The 22,707-nt window shown below is 43.7% G+C and overlaps 1 protein-coding gene across 7 annotated transcripts in view; it reads right to left on the bottom strand.

The window, feature by feature from the left end:
• Positions 1-22,369, bottom strand: part of WDR49 (WD repeat domain 49) — a 69,322-nt gene extending 46,953 nt beyond the window's left edge. For 6 of the 7 annotated variants that reach the window (XM_048863986.2, XM_048863989.2, XM_075132134.1 and 3 more), the window contains exons 1-5: positions 22,191-22,369; positions 21,650-21,866; positions 6,046-6,486; positions 3,817-3,993; positions 2,280-2,454 (exon numbers count right to left, since the gene is read on the bottom strand). In XM_048863986.2, coding sequence (XP_048719943.2) covers positions 2,280-2,454; positions 3,817-3,993; positions 6,046-6,486; positions 21,650-21,808 — 952 coding nt within the window. In that variant the 5' untranslated portion in view covers positions 21,809-21,866; positions 22,191-22,369. Of the gene's footprint in view, positions 1-2,279; positions 2,455-3,816; positions 3,994-6,045; positions 6,487-21,649; positions 21,867-22,190 lie in introns of those variants that run through there. The other variant, XM_048863990.2, reaches the window with a different exon arrangement.
• Between the last annotated feature and the right edge of the window lie 338 nt (positions 22,370-22,707).

The following is a 22,707-nucleotide window of genomic DNA, read 5'->3' as shown; positions in this document are numbered from 1 at the left end:
CAGGGGAAGAGGCGGGGTTGGGGCGGGAATTTGGGGAAGGAGTCTAAAAGGGGAGGGAGGGAGCAGAGTTGGGGCAGGAACTTTGGGGAAGGGGTTGGAATTGGGGCAGGGTGGGGGTGGAGTCAGGGCGGGGCCAGGGGTGAGTGGGGGTCGAGCATCCACCGGCGCCAGGAGAAGTTGGTGCCTATGCGCACCTACTAGTCCCAGCAGCTAACAGGGTCATCTAGGGGTAAACAGCGTTTGGGGCTACTAGATTTTTAAAGACACACTTTGAAATGCTTGCATGTTAATGTGAAATGACTGAGCTGATTTGAAGTAATGAAAATGCTGGCTTTTCTTAGGGTAGGTACCAGAGCCAGACACCATGACTGTGCTTTATTACTCACAGCCAGATTCTGACTGATCCATGGGAGAGTCCCTGGGGGAAAAGTGCAAAGGAGCTGCCCACTCCCTCCATCCTTTCAGCTCCTGCACAGGCGCACAGACAGCTGCAGCCCCCATACACCTCCCTGGGTTTGCACAGTCTGGTCCATATAGCTGCTCAGGAATGAACAGAGGCCTGGTGTGCATGAATGCAAACATTCAGCTGTTTGATCTACAGAAAGGGGCAAGGAATCCTTGTAATCAAAATCTCACAAGGAGAAGAAGTGAGCAGGTATATTTGCAAGGATCTTTGGCCTCATATTTATTATTTCTATGCCTCCTAGAGGAAACCCCAGCTAACCTGCCTTGGTTCCACACACCAAAAATAAATTACTGAGTCAGATGCCTTTCACCCCATGGTCTGATCCTCTAGAGAAACCATAGCCAGCGATTCCTTGGAAGTATCTCCGTGAAGATTCCAGGCACCCACCTGGAAGCCACGCCCCTGACAACTCCAGTGATTCCTCAGATTACCAGGTGCTTGGTGTCTTCTTGAAGGATTGTCAAACCTGAGAAGGGGCCTGTTAAGCCAGTTGGTTGGGACATAGTGTTCTATTATACAAGCTACTTCTTCCATAGTACCAGAGTTATGCTCATTTATGTCAGAATGTCCGTCTTGTTGTTCCAGTGCAGTGGAGTCCAATAGATCTCCAACTGGGTGAGTCTTGAGCTGGAACTAATAAGAGGCCCAATCCATCCTTCAGGCTCCCAGCTGTGGTAGGGATTCAGGAGGAACAGGTCTGACCAGAATGGTACCAGCGAGTCACAGAGGATACCCCCCATTCAGCCCAATACTGTCACCTATAAACCCTCATGGTCTTTGGCCAAGTAATCTTCCAGAGCCCTGTTGGGGCAGGGTGGTGAACCTCTAAAGCAGCAGCTCCAAGAACCACTAATGTTGTTGCACTACTTGCTGCTATTGTACTAGTTATTTGATAATACCTCTCTCTTGTCCAGCGGGTGTCCAATATCCTACTCCTAGCACCAAGCTATAACAGGACTAAGGCAGAATTTTAAAAGAAGATATTCACAGGTTTGAGCACACCTCATGCTCTCTGGGTTGGGATGTTCTAGTTTATCCCCAACTAACAACAAACATGATGTGCTAGCTCCATTAAAGTCAATGGGAGCACTGACACAGACTTCAGTGGGACCAGGATCACACTGCACCCCAAGTTGACAAAAGTCTTTAACCATACAATTCAGGTAGTTTTCCACATAAACTCAAAACATGCAAAATGCATACACCATATAAGGCAGCTCCTATGTTTCCCACAGAACTCCCTGCCCTGGCTTTTGGTCTCCTGTATGTCATTATCTCCTGTCTTTTAAGGAGCTTAGCCAAAATGGTCTCAGCTGTACCTAATTAGCAAATTAGCTGGTAACACCGCCCTGTGCTGTCTCTGAACTTGCCCAGAAATTAATCCCCAGTGCCTCATGCTGTTTACTATTTTGCAAGGCCTGGCCAGAGACACTATTGGGGCAGGGCTTCAGGATCCTTTCCAAGGGGCACCAAGAGGCCTGTGTACACCATCACAAACCTCTTGACATGAAAATAATAGTTATTATGAAGAGAACCAGGCTGCAGTTACACAGATACTGGTAACCACAACTGCTTCCCTCCGCTCATCATGAGAGTTCAGGTGCAAAGATGAACTGTGTCCAGCAGTGAGCCTTCAAGGGAAAAATAATTCTCTCCGCATGAGTGATACTCATTACTATAGATACAGTACCAGTTTCCCTAGACATGCAATTAGCAATGGCTTCTAAACACAAGTAGACCATCAGCTTTTAGTAACGAATATAATTACAGCATGGGATTTTTTTAAGCTTTCATTGTTGTTCAAATTCAGTACCTTGCTTGACCCAATCTTTATAATGAAGTTTGTGCTTTAACGTATAGCAGCATTTGTGATACCCAGAGACCAGCTCCTGCCAATTAATGGTCACAGTTGCTTCTTCACCTTCAGGGGAGCTAGCAGGTCGTTCAAACAAAGAGATCAGAGCAGTGGTAAAGGAGATGGCTTGAACCTGAGAAAGAAAGAAAGAACTTTTATTTAACAAAAAAAAGGGGGGTGATCTACAGACCCCATACCAAATGCAGGCAGGAAGAGATTAAGAACATTCTCTGCCTGCAGACAGCAAATGCAACCCCACACCTGCTCATCTAGGAGAAATGTCAATTATGGAGGAACAAGCCCCCACCAGATGTAGTTAATAAGGGCAAATCCAAGTATAAAGGCCAGGGCGGGAAGGGCGGGGTGTAGATGAACTTGGGACTTCACAGGATAACAATTTTCTGCCAGCCAATTGGCTTAACAGGCCCCTTCTCAGGTTTGACAATCCTGCAAGAAAAGGCCAAGCGCCTGGTAATCAGAACCTGCCTCTGAAAGACTTAAAATCATTTGGAAGTACGAGGGAGGAAGATAGAAGTAGAAGCCCTGAGGATAAAGTGCTATTTGACTTGTTTATATTATGTTTACGGACTGTGCCTTTTTTTCCTCCAGTTGATGTGATTTAAGCCACTGTTGACTAAGTCAAGGACTGACTGAAGCTGCTCAAACTGGGCTTTTGTACAAAGTGGTATCCATCCCTGCTGATAGCAAGGTAGCTAAACTGATACAGCACAAACTCTCTACCTTATTACAAATTCATAACTTTCAGATCTTAGAGTTTCAGTATCATTGCTATGGTTATCTTCTTTAATAAGGCTTCAGGGATTTCCTTACAAGCAGAGATTAAAAGAGCTAAATCTGTATAGTTTGGCTATGTGACAAATAAGGGGGTGACAAATCTAAAAGTAATTGACAGGAGTAATCTGGAAACAGATTGTTTAGTGCAGTATAAGGTGTATGACTGAGTAATGGGATGCAACTGAGACAATTTATTCTGAGTAGTAGGAGAAGCTCCTTAATAGTGAAGCTGTGGCTTCAATCTTTCAAGCTAGGAGGTAGGAATCACATTGCTGGACAAAACTGTAGAAAATGCACTGTAGGGAATAATTCTACACTGGCAGGAGGTAGCCTAAATGCCCTGAGAGGTCTTTTTTATCTGTGACCACTATGATTTTGTAACATAGCTATAATCTGTATTCTGCCTTTTCATATGTAATACTATGCATAGTATCAGTGTGTGCTACTTGGATTTTTTTTTTTAATACTGTCATTCACTTTAGTGTTTTATTCGAGAATGGGCCGGCTTTCTGATTTTATCAGTCGCTACCTTGTTAGACTGCTGTTACTACTCAAACAAATCCAGGGTGAAAATGGCACAACTATCTGACAAAGTATAACGATGATACAATTATATGATTCAGCCACTAATGACCGTTATCTGCTGAGAAATAGGGAACTCTCTGTGCCAACCTTTTAGTCTTGTTTATACCATACTTGCCTGTCCAGAGACATCCCCCAATGTTAGAATAGCTTCATTTTCATCATGAGGGTTATACCAATAGTCCATACATATCACTGTTCCCTGGAGGCCATGCAGCCTGTACTGACAAGACAATCCTTGCTTGGAATTCAGATCATAGAAGCAGATTTCTTTGTTCGTAAAAGCAATAGCTATCTGGAGGAAGGAGATGGGGAGGGGTAGAACAACATTGCTAGATTAAGCAGTTAAAATATCCTTTAACATAGAACAGATTGTATATATAATCTTTAATGAACTGGTCAAAATTATAGGAAGACAAATTTGCAACAAAGAATCTCCAATTATTTTCTGGAACATTACAGCCTACATTTAAAACTCCTTTAGGTTCCCTTTCGGAATTCTAGCAATCAAACTGGCTGGCAGGAATGTTCATTCCAAAATTGAACTTTAAATTCAAAATTGTAAGTATTAAGATTATGCAAACGTGATGCTAAGAGTTACTCTCATCCAGCCAGGGCAGGTAGCAAAAATGTACGAGGATAGGGAAGATTCAAAAGTCTGGAAACTTCCTCTCAGTAAAACTCTGTGTTCAGGCTATTCCCAGTCAGTATAAGGTCCCTATATCCCTGTGCTAACCTGTGCTTAGACCAAGGCACAGAATCAGGGAGCCATAACTGGCTCCTTGAGAGAGTTGCACATTATGTTGTACCAGTGGGAGCTGAATGTAGCAGGGGATCTGCCCCCATCAAGTGACCGATGTGTCCAATCAAAACAGCTTCAATTTTTTTAATATCAAATACTTGCAACAAACTGAGCAAATGAACTATGAACCAAGGTTTGTTTGCAAATATGATCTAATGTATCATTTTGACTAAAGATTAAAAGTGAGAAAGTTGCAATGTGTTCTGACAATTTAGGAACTGAACAAAAGGTTACAATTTCTCTGAAAAGTGTAAATTGTTCATCCAGCCCTAGTAAAGATACGGTAACTAGTTAAAACACATCTGAATGTACCGCATGCAAATCCAGTGACTGACTTTCAAACTCTTACAGATCCTACCGGTATCTGAGCATTGAAGCTGCTATCCTCTTAACACCTGACTTTACAAATGTCGCTAAGCTTTATTAGGGGATATCATTCTTAGACAAAGTAACCACATGGAGCTTCATTTAATATAAAGTATGTGGCTAGTCCATTGTTAGTGTTCAGGGATATATGGCTTGTCTACACTTACAGCACTGCAGCAATTCAGCTGCGCCACTCTAGCACTTAGCAAAGAAGCTATCTGTGCTGACAGGAGAGCTTCTCCCATTAGCATGGGTACTCCACCTCCCCAAGAGGCAATTGCTATGTTAAGGGGAGAAGCCCTCCCATCAGCAAAGCTCTGTCTACACCAGGAGTTTGGCTAGTGTCACTGCTCAGGAGTGTGGATTTTCCATACCCCTGAATGATGTAGTTACACCAACATAAGTTTGTAGTATAGACCAGGACTAGTTATGGTCTCTCAGTTTTTGGGATAACATGGGTTGAAAGCAACAAGGAAGCACGTTCAACTCTCAGCAAGGTGTAGATATGGGGAGGGAATACTACTGCTTTTGAACAGTGCCCTTTCTAGCTGATCTAAGGCCCTGTAAAGGGAGCCCTTTCAAACTCTCCTTGACCTAAGGATGGCAGTTTTGGGTTGGGCCATAAGAGTGAATGGGACTGGAATAAGATTTAAAAGAGGGGGTGTCTGACTCTCTAAAGGTCACAGAAGATACCCCAGGACCTAATGACATGAGTGGGAACTTCCTTATTTAACTGTGTAAGCTGGGTGGCAAGGGAGTTACCCAGAGTTACTGCCAAAGCTACTGGAAGGGGTGGATATTTTACTCCTTATCTACACATCTATTTTGTTGCTATATTTTCCCAAGCTTATGACTGTGTGCCTTTCCCTTAATAAAGATGTCCTTGTTTCTGCACAGTCTAAGCGTTTGAATGTGTGGAAGTTTTGCCTCTTAAAGGCACCCAGGGAGGTGCATTTAGTTTCCCCTGGTTTCTGGGTGCTGGTTTACTTATTTGCCAAGAGGGATTCTACAGACTTTGAACCCAGCACTTTTGGCTGACATTCACCACCTGGCAAAAGTGCAATAGTCTTCATCATTCCTCATGCTGTACCGGTCTGGCGAATAACCAGAGAACTTCAGCGGTTATCAATTTCATATTTTACAAGTACTAACAGACTTTTTAAAAAGGGGGTTTTATACCTTGTTTACATTTGCTAGCGAGACCAGCGTTGTCACCCAGAGTTCTTTCAGTTTGATAGCTTCTGTAGTAACCTGCAGAGTTCTCTGTAGCTTTAAGTTTTCTCCCCAGACTCCCAGCAATCCATTTCTACTTACAGTCAGGTAACAGCTGGAGCCTTTCAAAAAAGTTACTTTTTGAATTATATCTTTGTGGATGGGTGAAAGAAGTCGGAGATTCTTCCACTGGGGAATGACTGATGATCTCATTCGTTCATCCTTCTCATTAAGGTCTAAGAGCATGAAAGAGGTCACTTTGTCCCAGTCAATGATACCATCTCGGGTCAAATCTATCTTATCAAACATCTCACCAAATTCTTCTTTAGTACTTGGTCTGATCACTGCACACATCTGCTCTGTGAACTCTTCTCTAGTCATGACCACTCTTCCATTTAAACCTGGAGACTTCAAAAAGGACAGAGTGAGACAACAGTAGTTGCACTGGTGCCCCCTTGCTAACAAGCATAAACATGGATTTGCCACAGACCAAGTGGTAATCTTACCCGTGTATCTAAAGGCACATTCAGTTTGTAATAATGAACTATTTTACAAAACCTGATCAAAGGAGTCTGCCCCTTCACAAGAGGGTCATGTAGATATTTTAACAATGAAATATCTGTATAACACACCAGATTGACAGCCCTGGAGTCAAAGTTCTCTAGACAGCCAGGATAAAATTTTCCTTTGTGCAGAGGACCAAACACAAGGCCACATGCACCACTTAACCCTTGTGGCTCTCTGCACAGGGATGAATATCACCCATCACCTCCCCACCCCTCAAAAAAAATTCTGCTGAGATTGATAACAAAGTTGCAATGGTGCATTTTATTTTAAACTGTGGACCCCTGTGACCAAAACCTCTTTGCATACAGACTATTGAATAGCTGTCAGATAGTAGTGATTTTTAGTCACTGGGCTGGATTTGACCTGGTGAACTTGGCTGGAAGGCTCTGCATCTTATTACTAATCTCCTGAGCCATTCAGTCAACTCTGCAAATTTTTTCTGAGTCCATTCATTTGCTCATGCCATCAAATTAAGTGTACTTACATTTTTTTTAAAAAAGGCTCTGAATGCAATACCTCATGCAAGCTCACTATTGCAATTAGTTACTGAAAAAACAAGCAGATGCTGACACATCCGTTTTTATATTAAGTAAAAAAGATAAAAGAAATGAAAAGAAAAAGTAAATTCGTTACTTTGTGGAAAATCAGGTTTAATTATTTCTCCTATTTGCATCCCATTAGTATTTCTTTGTTACCTATCTTGTTTTTCCATGTCTCACATCAATGACACTCTATCCTAGAATGCAAATTATCTTGTATTGACACAGGAACTTTTATTTTACTTTTGTGTAGGAGAACAGGGATCTCCACTTTTGTGGCCTGATTTTCAAAAGTGCTGCACCGTGCCCACAGTGAGGGCAGTAGGAGTTCTGGATGACCAGCACCTTTGCAATGGTGATGAGGTGACAGGGCCAGCCCACAACATTTTGGCACCTGAGGCAGGGAGCTCAAATGGTGCCCCCATGTCCCCTCGCTTGGGCCAAAACTTTGAGAGGTCTCAATTCTGCCTTCTTCCTGTTCTACTCCTCTCTTTGTACTGCTCTGCTACCTACCCCAATAAAGGAGAACTAACAACTTAAAATGCCTTGTTCAAAAATTTTAAGTAACACTTAACTTTCAAACGCCTGAACAGCAAATGTAACTTTTCTTGTCTGCATAGTAAACACTGGCATTTTTATCGGTTTGAATAATCAAAGTGGTGCTTTCCGTGCCTTCTTGGTTGCAAAGATTTGAACTGCTTCCTGCTGAAGGTCAACAGTCTGGACCAGCTCATGCTCTGCTGAGATGGCTGCAAGGCCGACCAGCCTCTCCTGTGTCATTGTGGAGCATAGATGTGTTTTTATTAACTTCAGCGTGGAGAAGTTGCGTTCTCCACTGGCAACTGTTACAGGAAGTGTTAGAAGTATGAGCAGAGCAACAAAAGCATTTAGAAAGACAGTGGTCATCTTATCTGTGCACTTATATTCCAGAACAGCCTTTGGAGTTAATCCTGCTGAAATGTTTCAGAGGAACAGCCGTGTTAGTCTGTATTCGCAAAAAGAAAAGGAGTACTTGTGGCACCTTAGAGACTAACCAATTTATTTGAGCATAGCTCACGAAAGCTCATGCTCAAATAAATTGGTTAGTCTCTAAGGTGCCACAAGTACTCCTTTTCTTCCTGCTGAAATGTATCTTGAAAGGGCTTTCAGTTCATCGCCTAAATCACTTGAATCAATATTGCGCATGTCATCATGTGTCAACACTGTCTCTAGTGCCCTTCATTGATGGTGTAGGTCTTCTTCAGGTATAGTGAGGCGTTTTGGAATATCATACAACATCCCAAATATACTGCTGTTCCTTGAGCTGCATGAAACATTCTTCAGCTGACTGTATTGCACAATCTAGCACCTGGTTAAAAAAATTCCACTTTGAATTGTTGTTTGGGGTCTCTTATGGGATTATCCCATGCCTCGTAATCAAAATGTCATCTTCTTCAGTGATTTTTGTATTTTTGAATGGGTGGGAAAATAGCTTTAGTGTCAAGTTCCTCTGCCAACTTCTGTGCACTCTTCAGAACGTTTTGAAATCCCTCATCTGACCAGTAAGACTGTAGGTATGACTTTGCTTTGTCCATTTGTTCCATTGCTCCAGATATATCAAGGTCAACACCTTGGAGTCTCTTGCTTACAACATTTATTTCAAACAGTGTGTCATGCCACAACACTAAGCCACACAGAAATTTGAAGTTATGTATATTTCTGGTGATTCCACTGTTCTCCTACAAACAGATCCCGTCAGACCATTATCCTCCATAATGGCAACTATGGCATCATCTATCTTCCCAGTTTGGTGTTTGATAGGCTTTATCGCCTCCACTCAACTTTACCATCGTGTGGAACTCAGTGGTTTCAGTGTCAGAGAGGATGTTCCCAAATGTTGCTTCAAAATTTGCCATCGATGAGGTGATGCAGAGAAAAATACATAGATGCTTGGAATTACATTAAAAAATCCAGCAGCATCACTAGAAGCTGACGCTGCATCACTGACCCCCAAGTTCAATGAATGAGAACTGCATGGGACAAAAAAACGCTCAAGGGTTTAACTCTTGGATCCGGGTCTGCGCTCCTCTGTTCTTTCCTCTTATGTTGGCACCAATATCATAGCCCTGACCTCTCATGTCAGCTATCACAATTCCCGTATCTTCCAGCTTTTTAAGAAGCACATTTGTCATACCAGCTCCTGTAGTATCATCAATGTCAATAAATTCTAGAAAATTCTAGAAAATGCTCTCTGACAGTCACCATTGCAGGAACATTTTCACTAGGTTCCGTTGTTGTTACAAAACGCACCATTAAAGTAATTTGTTCCATATGGCTGATGTCAGGTGTGCAGTCCAGAATAACAGAGAAATATCTTGCTGACTTCAGATCTGCCACAATCTTCTGTTTGACTTTTGTTGCCAGTAACTGTATGATCTCATTTTGAATGGTTTTTCCAAGGTAGTGGTGTGTGTACATTTCTTGGGTGGTGACTCTTCTTAGATGCTCCTGGAGTACAGCATCAAACTCAGCCATCAGCTCCATAATTTTAAGGAAGTTTCCATTGTTTGACACATACAGCTGATCTGAAGTGCCATGCAGTGCTAGGTTTTGGGTAGCAAGCATTCTCACAATGGCAATGAGCCTTTTCAGAACATTTTGCCAGTAAAGAGACTCTGATGCAATCTTCTCTTGATGCTGATCATCTATGATGGCCTTTAACCTTAGTCTCATCTCAAACTCTTTCCACCTATGGAATGCTCTCTGGTGATATTATGCCTTCTCATGGCATGCCAGATTTCTAGCCAGATTTTTCCAGTCCTTTGTTCCTGTAGAACCCAATGTGGCTGGAACATTAGACTGGAAGAGTTTGCAACAAAAACAGTATGCAGCATTTTGGGTTTTGAGTACATAAGCCATGGCCTCTCCACTTTGTCACCACTGGGGATTTCACGCCAGTAATGTGTTGGATGGAAACTTCTATTTTCATTTTCTTTAGGGAACATGAAGTTTTTCACTTGCTGTGGCCCATGCAGTGCAAGGAAGTCCCTCAGGCTACTGCTCAAGTGGGTCTACAGTCCTGGATCATCTAGACTTAAGGAACTAAACTCAGCAGCAGCTGTTTCTTGCACCTCCACCACACTCTTCTCTGATCTACACTTTTCTTCAGGAATGTGCATGGTTGCATCCATTTGAGATGGAGATATGGATGCTGCAGTAGCTGCCTAGTCACCTGCACTCTGACTAACTGGAAGATCAGGCATCTCCTCACCACTCACATCCTCACTGGGGCCAGAAGGCTCGCCGTGTACATTTGTGTCTATGTATCTCAGGAGAGGTCCTTCCTGCTTAGATAGAAAAGCTTCCTTTGCTTTCTTTCTTTTTCTGAATGCTGCCCCAGAGGTGCGTTTTCTTCTTTTACTCATGACTGCTGTTCTGTGCCAGCTATAGTGGCTCTCAACACTCAACTGAAGGGGACAAATAAGCAGGCTGGTAGCAGGGCCTTAGTGAGGGAAGATATCAGCGTCTTAAGGGCCTAACTGGCTCCTACTACTTCAGCTGACTGCCTGTTCTCCTCAAGTGAGTTCAGGGAAGCAGCAGGAAACAGGCAGCTCCCTGCGAAGCTGGTGTTAATCAGTCCAGGCTCCTGGGGGTGCTAGAGAGATACATAAGAGGCTCCTCCTCCTCTCTCTCCCTGCAGCTCCTGCTGCTTTCTGTTATTCCCTCTCACCTTTTCTCCTGCCTGCCTGTTATGTCTCTTGTGCCCTCCTTCCTCCAGCACAGCACTCCACCATCTCTGTGCATCTCAAGCAGAGAGAATACATATGCACCAGCAGCAGACACAATTTTCTACATTCTGGGTCCTAGTGGTTCTCCCCCCCCCCCAGTCTGGCACCTGAGGCGGCCACCTCAGTTCGCCTTATGGTAAGGCCAGCCCTGTGTGGTGAACAGTTGTCCATCAGAAACAGGGCTGAGTCCCCCCTCATGCACACCTTGAGAATCTCATTGGGATACCTAACATCCCTTAGATGGTTACGCTCTCAACCTGGGGAGGATTGATAGCAGCAGCTTAGAAATGAAAAGTTCTATACCCATTCCCAATCTTGCATTTCCCAGCATCATATATTTACATCTTAATGTAATATGAATTCAGGAGCTAATTTAACATTTTCCCACTGTGATGTGTTCAGCATCAAGACATTGCCATGTAAATGAGACAGCCATCTCCAGGGATATGTTTTGTATTTACCCAATTTGATCTCAATTCACTGAGATGTTAAAATGTGACATGAGAAAGAGTTTGCTCCTTTTTTAGCCTAGGACTCTCAGAATATCAGCCATCCCTGCAGAGAATCACATGGCTTAGAAATTTAAAGGTGCAGTACAGAGAGAGAGCTACGCATGCTTTATTTAAAGAGCATTGAATATAAAGATTTTTTTGAAAAAAAAAGGTTCACTGGAGTCTTTTATTTCAAGATTTTTCATTTTTAATAGGCACAGCTCTTAGGCCCTGATCCTGCAAACTCATAGGCACATGCTCAATTTTAAGCAAATGAATAGTTACATGAGCTTAAGTGTTTCCAGAATCAGAGCCTTAATCAGGATAAATTGTCTACTGAGGTGCCCCAGTGAGAAGGATTCTTCTGTACTCCCTCTATTGATATACGTTCCTTTTATTTTCCCCCATCTTTTGATTCTGTGCTTCTCTGGTCAATTTGATTCAACTACTAAATATACTTTTAATGAAAATGTACAGCAGAATCACTGCCAGCTACTGTGAACAGCCTCTCAAGTAGATTGATATGTTGCTCCAGAACAGATGCACCAGTCTATCTTACTCCTCCACTATTTTCACCATCCACTGAATATGGTATGTTAATGAAAGATTGTAAGGAGGCAGACAGCATGTAACTAGTCTGCAGGTTGATGGAAGGTTGGAGGGGTTTGTTTTTTTCCATCCCACATCAGTGGTTTCACTTGTTTATTAAAATTTCAATTATATTATTTTCTGGATGGTTTTCTGCCTATGAGTCTGGGATAACATAGTCTTTGAAGCATGGGCGGCGTGTGAACCACCAGCTGGGGGAGGCTAGCCCTCAGCCCCGCCCCTTACATCCGAAGCCCCGCCAGAGCCAAGCCTGAGCTTCCATCGATTGGGCTTTCAAGATGGCAAGAGGTGGGACACCGGCTTCTCAAAGCACATACAAATGCAGAAAGTGATCCAGGATGAAATTCTCTGGGCTGAAACCAGTAAGCCTTTCGTCCTGTCTGCTACTGCCACAAAGAGCTGCATGGATTTACAGACTAGCTTGGTTCTCTCAGCGTGGAAGACCAGGGCAGGTCCAGCATGTGGAGACTCTGCTCCTCTGCATGCTTGTGCAGTTTTGGGAAGAAAATGGGTAGGAAAATAGCCTGATTACTATGAAACTACTAGACCACCTTTGAGAGGAACATTTGGGGGGGAGGAGAGGGGGCAGTTGAACCTTGTCCTTAAAGAACACTGTATATGGGAGGATCTGACAGAAGGGCTCTGATTTCTGAGACCCTCCTGGATGAAGTATTCGCTACTAGGCAGCCAACCTTCCAGGAGTGAGACAACTGAGGGCACAATGCCACTGGCTTAAAGGGAGGGCCCATGAGTCTTGAGAAGACCAGGTTTAGGTCCCAAGGTGGGATAGGTTTCTGAATTTGAGGGTAAAGTCTCTCTAACCCCTTGAGAAAGCAAATGGACTTTTCATGTGAGAAGACCGACCTACCATCCATTGGAGGGTGGAAGGCTGAGATTGCTGCCAGATGCACCTTGATCGATGAAATGGCTAGGCCCTGTTGTTTCAGATGGAGCAGGTATTCCAACACCAACTGGAGGGGTGACCAAGTTTGTGAGAGGCCACACAGAAAAACGCTCCCATTTGGCTAGGTAAGTCACTCTAGTGGACCATTTCCTACTACCTAGCAAGGGCTGGCAGATTTGTTCTGAACATGTCTGCTCCACCAGGTTCAACCATGGAGCTTCCATATGGTCAGGGGGACGGCCCTGAGGTTCGGGTGGAGCAAGCAGCCATGATCTTGCGAAGTCAGGTCCAGGAGGGTTGGGAGCAGCAGCGGGGATGCTACTGGCAGATCCAGCAGCATGCCGAACCATCGTTGTCACAGCTATGCAGGGGCTATAAGAATACCCTTGCTTTGTCCTGCTTGACTTTCAGAAGGACCTTGTGCACCAGAAGAATGGGCAGAAATACATAGAACAGGAGCTCTGTCCATGGTAGTAAGAAGGCATCTGAGAGAGAGCCTGCTGTGACTGCGTAGAAAGCAAAACTGCTGACATTTCCTGTTCTGCTTGGTTGCGAACAGGTCTACAAGGGGAAACCCCACCTCTGGAAGATGATCTGGTCACTTCTGGATGAAGGGACCACTTGTGGTGAGAAGAGAAAGACCTGATGAGGTGATCTGCCAGAGCGTTCTGGGCTCCCAGGAAGTGGGAAGCTTCAAGGTGGATGTAGTGTTTCACACAGAAGTCCAACAAGCAAATGGCCTCCCTGTCCGTGGAGTGGAATGGACATAAGCAAGCACCTGAAGAAGAATGTAATTGCAGGAAAAGACCATTTTCCTGAACTTGACTTAACAGAAGTTTCCGGAGCACAGGCCCTGGTTCTCATGGAGAACTTCAATCATCCTGACATCCGCTAGGAGAGCAATACAGCACTGTACAGACAATCCAGGAAGTTTTTGGAGAGTGTTGGGGACAACTTCCTAGTGCAAGTGCTGGAGGAACCAGCTATCGGCCATGCTCCACTTGATCTGCTGCTCACAAACAGGGAAGAATTGGTAGGGGAAGTAGAAGTGGGTGATAACCTGGGCAGCAGTGACCATGAGATGGTTGAGTTCAGGATCCTGACAAAAGGAAAAAAGGAGAGCAGCAGAATACAGACCCTGGACTTCAGAAAAGCAGACTTTGACTCCCTCAGGGAACTGATAGGCAGGATCTCCTGCAAGGCTAATATGAGGGGGAAAGGAATCCAGGAGAGCTCACTGTATTTTAAAGAAGCCTAATTGAGGGTGCAGGAACAAACCTGCATTCTGATGTGCAGAAAGAATAGCAAATAAGGCAGGCAACCAGGGACCACAGAAATCTTTGGTGAGCTTAAACAAAAAAAAAAAAGAAGCTTACAAGAAGTGGAAACTTGGACAGATGACATGGGAGGAGTATAAAAATATTGCTCGAGCATGCAGGGGTGTAATCAGGAAGGCCAAAGCACAATTTGAGTTGCAGCTAGCAAGGGATATGAAGGGAACAAGAAGGGTTTCTACAGGTATATTAGCAACACAAAGGTGGTCAGGGAAAGTGTGGGACCCTTACTGAATGGGGGATGCAACCTAGTGACAAATGATGTGGAAAAAGCTGAAGTACTCAATGCTTTTTTTTCCTCGGTCTTCTCAGACAAGGTCAGTTCCCAGACTGCTACACTGGGCATCACAGTATGGGGAGGAGGTGAGCAGCCCTCTGTGGTGAAAGAACAGGTTAAGGACTATTTAGAAAAGCTGGACATGCACAAGTCCATGGGGCCAGATACAATGCATCCAAGGGTGCTGAGGGAGTTGGCTGATGTGATTGTAGAGCCATTGGCTATTATCTTTGAAAACTTGTGGTGATGGAGGGAGGTGCCGGACGTTTGGAAAAAGGCAAATATAGGGCCCATCTTTAAAAAAGGGAAGAAGGAGAATCTGGGGAACTATAGGTGAATAGTTTTATCTATCTGGGCTGTTGGTTGACATCGGAAGGTTCTATAGCCGAAGAAGTCACACACCAGATAGGTTTTGCATCGATGGCATTTCAGCATCTTCAGGGCCTCTGTCTGGGTGGCAGGATGCTGTGTGACAACTAAGATAAGAATGATAAATGCAGTAGTGATGATATCTCTGTTATTTGGAGCAGAAGCATGGCCATTAACATCTGAGGAGAGGAAACTAAATAGGTTTTTTAAAGTTTTTTTAAAACAGGTGTCAAAAGTTACAGTGTATTTTTAACAGCAGTTGGTTTGATTTTGTCACAAATAAGAAGATACTTGGATGATCCCAGCAAGTTGCAGTCTTGCAGCAGTTGAGAACAAGATGACTGCAAATGGTGGGGTGATCTCCAACATGCTCAAGGTACGCTTTTAAAGAGAACTTAGGCTGAAGGAATGAGAATGAGGCTGACTACAAATGAGATTGGAAGATGCAATTCTGAGGGGTTTAAGAAGCCTAAACCCTCTGTCAGTTCAGAGCAACTGCATCTGTATCTCACCTCAGTGAGCAAGCAAGGGTACCCACTCTCAGGCTTCCAGCACTCCAGCTATTGCCTTTCTTGGGTGAAGATCCACATCTCTCTCCTTTCTGATCAGGGCATTCCGAGGCTGCACAATTCCCTGCCTTCCATGTATTAATCCCAGCAGAGAGAGGCTCTCCAAGCATGCCTGCTTGCTTTCTCTTCAGAGATGGTTAAAAGTGTGACTGTTCACAGTTATGGTCACCCCACAGCTCTTTCTATGCAAGCCTATTTTATTCTTAAGGTAAAAGCACTACATGGAAAACATTAAAAACAATAGAAGAACCTACACAAGCTTACCAGACATCACCCAACTGTTACATGTGCTCTGGCAGGAGCTGTCCATTAACATCCCACCCTAGAGCTTTCCTTTGCAGTCACAAGTCCAACACAGCTTCAGTTCAGAACAAGCATACTCATAAAATGCTTAGTCCACCCTTGATACAGTTCAGGGGTGTTTGATTTGGAGTTGCCAGGAAGAGGTAATTAGTAGACAATGGGTTTTCCTCTCCAGAGAATAGCTTCAAAAGGGTGAGTCGAAGCGGGCCATTTGCATGTCCCTTACCCCTGGTACCTCCGAGGAAATCCACTTCCTGGGTATTGTTCCAAAAAACCCATTGAAGTTCCACAGATTGTATTAGTCTGTCTCCTAGAAAAGGTGTATTCACACACTACGACATACCCAATTGCATTTTTAATACAGTGGACCCTAAAGATATTAAAATAAATTCAGTAAGGTTTAACTTAACTCAGTAAAGTTCAGTCAGGCTATTTCAGGAAAGTGTCAGTTTGTCACACCCTCCCATGCTGATTCTTGCCAAAGGAAGAAGACTTGCAAGGGACTGTTTGAGATGAAAGTCCATTCTTCAGGCCCCCATGGCTACATCATAGACCTGTGAATTTGCTGCTGCCAGCTGTGTGGGGATTCTCCTGGTGCAAGCACTGTGGAAGCCATATATAAGGCTGCCTCTCGAGGACCCCTTCAGAAACCAGGCTGAGAGCTAGACAGGCATGCCAGGGGTGGGGATGGAGATGGGAGGGTTGTGTCCAGGTAAGGCTGCAGCACACAGCACTGAGGACATAGTTTGGAGGTAAATAGAAACAATGGTTGGTTGCAGCTGGACCACACCCATAGTAAAGTCCATGTATCTCAAGCATGTTAGGTGATGCATCATTCCATTTGTTCCACAAATTAGGCTCAAAGGACAGTGACTGATAGTCTGGAGAGAAATATAAATTGCAGTTCTTAGGCTGAACACACACAGTGACTGCAGCTATGAAAATAAATGGCAGTTTTCAGGTGTTTGTTGCACAAAATGAACTCCATCCATTTTAAGCAGTCTCAAAGGCCACAAAAGCAGAGCAACTGGAAACAAATATGAAGCCTGCACTAAAAATTATACCCCTGAAAGCTATTATAAAGCTATTTCCTAGCACAGCACGGCTACAGACAGGAAGGGGATCCAAATGCAGTCCAGTCCATCTGCCCTGAACACGAAGACCCAAAGGCCACAAATGCTTTTTGCCTTAAAAGCAAAAACTACGCTCAGAAGCAACTTTTTATCATGTCAAGCTAACACAAATAATTTTGTGTTGCAATCACTAAATAAAGGCTCTCTGATCTGTCAAGATGTTTATACCTCATCCTTGTCTGTCTCTTGTCTCCTTGTCTTGCATGTTGTACGTGCAATGTATATTGTGCATTGGGGGGAAATGGTAGCTATGCACAGTTTATTTAAAGTGGTATCTTCTTGTGTGTGTCGATACTGGTAAACTGGCAAATGAAGAGCAATAGCAGACAAGTTCTTTTAATCCCTGTGAAGCACGTAGTGCGATCACTGAGCATGTCCTGCTGGGCTCAACGTCCTTGCAGATGAAGCACTAGAGTGAGGTCACCCGTAATACTTGACTTCTCAATAAGTGAGGATTGGTCAAATCGAGCTTTTGAGATCTAATTATTCCATTGTGTCAGGCAGGTGGTTAAATTTGGGTCTAATGAAGTCTGTGATTACAAATAGCTTCCTTTGCCTTAGTTGTACCTTCCCTGGGCATTACTCTGCTAATGCCTGCTACTTCCGTATTATCGTACTGTATCTTGGCAGAAAATTACAGCAGTGTTGCTTGCATGTTCCTGAGAAGCACCTCCACACAGAAGAGCAGTCAACAGGTTGATCCTCAGCTTCATCTTCAGGTGGTATTATTGCTTGTATTTCATAAAATAAAGTTCTGCTGTGCCAAAATCTACAATCTAATGAAGTGAGCAAAACATATTTCCTCTTTGAAAAGTCTAATTTAGGTATCTGTGGAGTTCTTGTCTCCCAAGTTTAAGAAGGATGAATTCAAACTGGAACAGGTACAGAAAAGGGCTACTAGGATGATCCGAGGAATGGAAAACCTGTCTTACGAAAGGAGACTCAAAGAGCTTGGCTTGTTTAGCCTCACCAAAAGAAGGCTGAGAGTAGATATGATTGCTATCTATAAATATATCAGAGGGATAAATACCATGGAGGGAGAAGAATTATTTAAGCTCAGTACCAATGTAGACACAAGAACAAATGGATATAAACCGGCCATCAGGAAGTTTAGACTTGAAATTAGATGAAGGTTTCTAACCATCAGAGGAGTGAAGTTCTGGAACAGCCTTCCAAGAGAAGCAGATGGGGCAAAAGACATATCTGGCTTCAAGACTAAGCTTTATAAGTTTATGGAGAAGATGATATGATAGGATTGCCTAATTTTGGCAATTAATTGATCTTCGACTATTAGCGGTAGATATGCCCAATGGCCTGTGATGGGATGTTAGATGGGGTTGGATCTGAGTTACTACAGAGAATTCCTTCCTGCGTGTCTGGCTGGTGAGTCTTGTCCACATGCTCAGGGTTTAGCTGATCACCATATTTGGGGTCGGGAAGGAATTTTCCTCCAGGGCAGATTGGCAGAGGCCATGGGGGTTTTTCGCCTTCCTCTGCAGCGTGGGGCACGGGTCACTTGCTGGAGGATTCTCTGCACCTTAAAGTCTTTTAACCAGGATTTGAGGACTTCAGTAGCTCAGGCATAGGTTAGGGGTTTGTTACAGGAGTTGGTGGGTGAGATTCTGTGGCCTGTGTTGTGCAGGAGGTCAGACTAGACAATCATAATGGTCCCTTCTGACCTTAAAATCTATGATTCCATGACTCTTAGTTAGATATTGAGGAAACATTTCTGTGCAAATGAATTGGGCTCTGGGGTAGTTTACCTAAAAACATTCATTACTCACAGCAGTATATAAACTGTAAGTAAGACTCAGTTCATATTTTTTTTTCTTCAGTGCTCAGGTGTCACAGAGGCTTATTCAAGTAGGTTTAGAACATTTGGCTATCAGGCCTGAATCTCCCCTCATTTAAACCAGTTTCATACTGGTATATCCCTGCCAACTTCACCAGAGTTACTCCAGATATATCCCACTGTAAGTGAAAAGAGAATTATACTGCACCAAAAAAAAAGAAGAAGAAGAAGAAAAGAAAGGGCATTTTCCCTTTTGCAGTGTCATAGGCCTCTCTTCTCTGGGCTACTTTGTCACTTTATCTATCTAAGCACTTTATCCCTCACTCCACCCCTCATAATTGTAGTATCTGAGTACCTTAATGAATTTAGCCTCTCAGAATCAAGAATGAACCCCAGATTTTCCAAATCCCAATCCAGTGCTTTAAGGCACAAGCCCACCTTTCCTAATTCTGTGTCTGCTTCATGGATGCAGCCCATGTTTTACATAAGGACTTGTCTACATGATGCAGTGAAGCACTCTACAGGGATGTGATTTGTAGCGTGCTCTAACTGGCCCATGTAGACCCTGCTGGCACACACTAAAAGCTACTGAAAAGCGCATGCCAGCAGGGTCTACAGGAAGCAGTTAGAGAGCTCTACAAATCACACCCCTGTAGAGCACTTTCCCGCACTGTGTTGACAAGCCCTAAGACTCTGCTTTATGAATGCAGCTCCTGTGGAGATTATTGATGGCAACTGCTAATAGGGCTGTCCTCCCAAGAGAACATATTTACCATCAAGAAAAGCTATTCTGTCTGAGGACAGGAAAACACTGAATCTAAGTTGTAAGTCTGAACAACTCTATTTTTCCCCCACATCAACCTTTTTGGTCCCTCTTCACTCAACCTCCTAAATCCCTGTGTCTTTGTCATAATTTTGCATCTGACCATTTACTGGGACACCCTTATATGCATGTCAGAGCCCCTTTTTAATCAGCTGTGTGACTTGGACAGGGGCTCAAGCCAGGTACCTTGTATAGCAGTGAAGAGTGTTATCTTGCTCTCTCAAGGCAACTGGGCCATTGCAAGTGTCATTATTTTTCATGGAAATGTTTTGCCACTGCACTCCAACAACAGATGTCATGATTAGAGATAGACTGAAAAGGAAGTGGGTCAGATTCTGATTTAATTTACACAGACATAATCTGGAAAAACTGTAAATCCTGAGACCACTGTAGTCAGTGGAGATACTCCAATTTTACACTGGTGTAACTGACATCAGAATTTGCCCCCAGCCTATAGGCTCAGATTTAGGAGCAAATCAAGATTTGAATGAAATGACTCCCAAAATCACAAGATGTTTTTGTGATATTTCAGCTCCAAGTGGGCAGAAATCTCATGAGACCGGATATTTTCATATGACTTCCATCATTTACTCATGGTATTTTGGCCACATCTCAACCAGACAACAGGCCCCTTCCTCTCCTAGATCCAACACAGCACCAAAACAGATGGGGTGGGTTCTAGTCCAGGAATTTAAATCTGAGCCACATAATCTGCCTGAAACTGGAAGAGGTTTGAAATCATCGAAGTTTCTGATTTCAGCCCATCTCTAATTGTGATCAGTATTTGCCTGAGTCATGGCTGCACAGAAAAGCAGCATGGCTTCCTGAAGAATAGTGCTAGGTGAATGGCCCCTTGTTTGCCTAAAGCTAGGGTTGTATTGTGTCATGTTGAATATGTACAGGAGTTTTATTTAAAGCTGGTCCTGGGAAAGAAAAGATAAACCTTTCTTTGATTGCCTCACTTTTAGGCAGTGAGATTATTGTTGCCTCTTCCCCTTCCCAGATAGTAACCTATTATTCCTGATTACTGGGTGTTTTTTTTCTTCACTTGACTAGTATTTCTAATCATAGAATCACAGGACTGGAAGTGACCTCGAGAGGTCATCTAGTCCAGTCCCCTGCACTCATGGCAGGACTAAGTATTATCTAGACCAGGGGGGGAGCAAACTTTTGGGCCTGAGGACCACATCGAGTTTCCAAAATTGTATGGAGGGCCGGTTAGGGGAGTCTGTGCCTCCCCAAACAGCCAGGGGTGGCCCAGCCCCCACACCCATCCAACCTTCCCTGCTTCTCGCTCCCTGACAGCCCCTCTGGGACTCCTGCCCCATCTAACCCCCCCGTTCCCTGTCTCCTGACCATCCCCAGACTCCCCACCCCTGAGTGCCCCCTACCGCCCCATCCAACCCCTCCTCTCATTCCCCACTGCCCCCTGGAACCCCTGCCCCATCCAACCACCCCTTCTTCCTGTCCCCTGACTGCCCCGACCCCTATCCGCACCCCCGACCACTCACCGCCCCCTCGAACTCTCCTGCCCTCTATCCAACCCTCCGCCCCCTCTCCGCGCTACAGCCACGCCGCCCAGAGCACCAGGTCAGGCTCTGCAACTGCGGTGCGCTGAGGTTGCAGGGGAGGGGGGAACAGCAGGGGAGGGGCCGGGACTAGCCTCCCCGGCCAGGAGCTCAGGGGCAGGGTAGGAGGGTCCCGCTGGCCGGATGTGGCCCGCGGGCCGTAGTTTGCCCACCTCTGATCTAGACCATTCCTGACAGGTGTTTGTCTAACCTGCTCTTAAAAATCTCCCTAGGCAAATTTATCCAGCGTTTAAGCACCCTGACAGTTAGGAAGCTTTTCCTAATGTCCAACCTAAACCTTCCTTGCTGCACTTTAAGCCCATTGCTTCTTGTCCTAATCTTGGATTCACACCCAACTAACAGAATTTTGTCTGTTTCTACATCCTATATTTCCTTATGCAGACACAGACATGCTTTTCTTGATACCATATGACAGTATAAACACAATTGAAAATGCTTTCTATATTTCCTTGATACGCAACTCAAAATCCTTTCAATTAATATTTTAATTAGGAAATTCACTTACCATAAAAATCTCCTGCATTTTCATAAAATCATAAATACTTAGTCTGTTTTCAAGTTGTTCCACAACATTTTTCATTGCTGCAGTGTCTTCTGTTCTGTCTGAGGTCAGACACCCAGCACTGGGCTGGAAGTCGTTAAGTGAAAGATTTGTGTAGCTCATGCTTGATTCACTTTAACATCTTCTGGCACATTGGGGAGTACTTGGCTCAGTATTTGTCCTTTAAGAAGAAGAATTTTTTTTTTTTTTAAAGTTTTTTTTTGTAGAAATCCAATAGCTCAAATTCTGAGACAATGTACATCAAGATGGAAAAGGTCAATGTAAATAAAGCAATAAAAACATTTTTAACTCTTGACTTTTAATTTTATTTCATGACATACCAGACCATTAAAGATAGTCTCCAACATTCTATCTGTAAAAGGTACGGTGTACCTGGCTTCCTTGGATTGTAACTAACTAATACTGAAAGCAAGTGTACAAACATTTCCATTTGATATCTGAATACGCATTAGAAAGTCAGCTATTGAAAATCCATTTTACTTACCTTGTCGTTAATATTGTGATAGTTAATGTTGTGATTATAACTCCATTATTTTTGCAGAACACTTTGGTAAGCTCTACAACTTTTTTTACTCTCGAATAAAGAGTTTAAACTAAAGGAATGTGCAGAGTCCTTTGCTTTCCTTATTCTTGGTGCTTACAAATGTTTCCTGGCAACGTATACAAAGCTAGCTAAGCTTCCCTCCCTTCTCTCCTCTGGTTATTGGTTAAAATGGAGGTGTTTGCATAAGAGGGCTATTTGCAAGCATGACTAGAAGTACAGTATAGCTATAAAGGAATGGCAATGGCACCATTTAATCAAATACACTACAAAGCCCTCCTGTCAAAGCGACCTTTTTTACATACTACAAAATAAGATTTGTTTTAAGTGAACCAGCTTTTACATCACAGTATACAGCAAATTTGGAGTCCGACCTTGCCAATCCTCATCGTGCCCACTGCCAGGCACAATCTTATTGATTTCAGTGAAGTTTCACCAGGTAATAAATGATGCAACTTGG

Source organism: Caretta caretta, chromosome 9, assembly GCF_965140235.1.
Source record: "Caretta caretta isolate rCarCar2 chromosome 9, rCarCar1.hap1, whole genome shotgun sequence".
NCBI classification, from domain to species: Eukaryota; Metazoa; Chordata; order Testudines; family Cheloniidae; genus Caretta; species Caretta caretta.
This window is presented reverse-complemented; position numbering and strand designations above follow the sequence as displayed.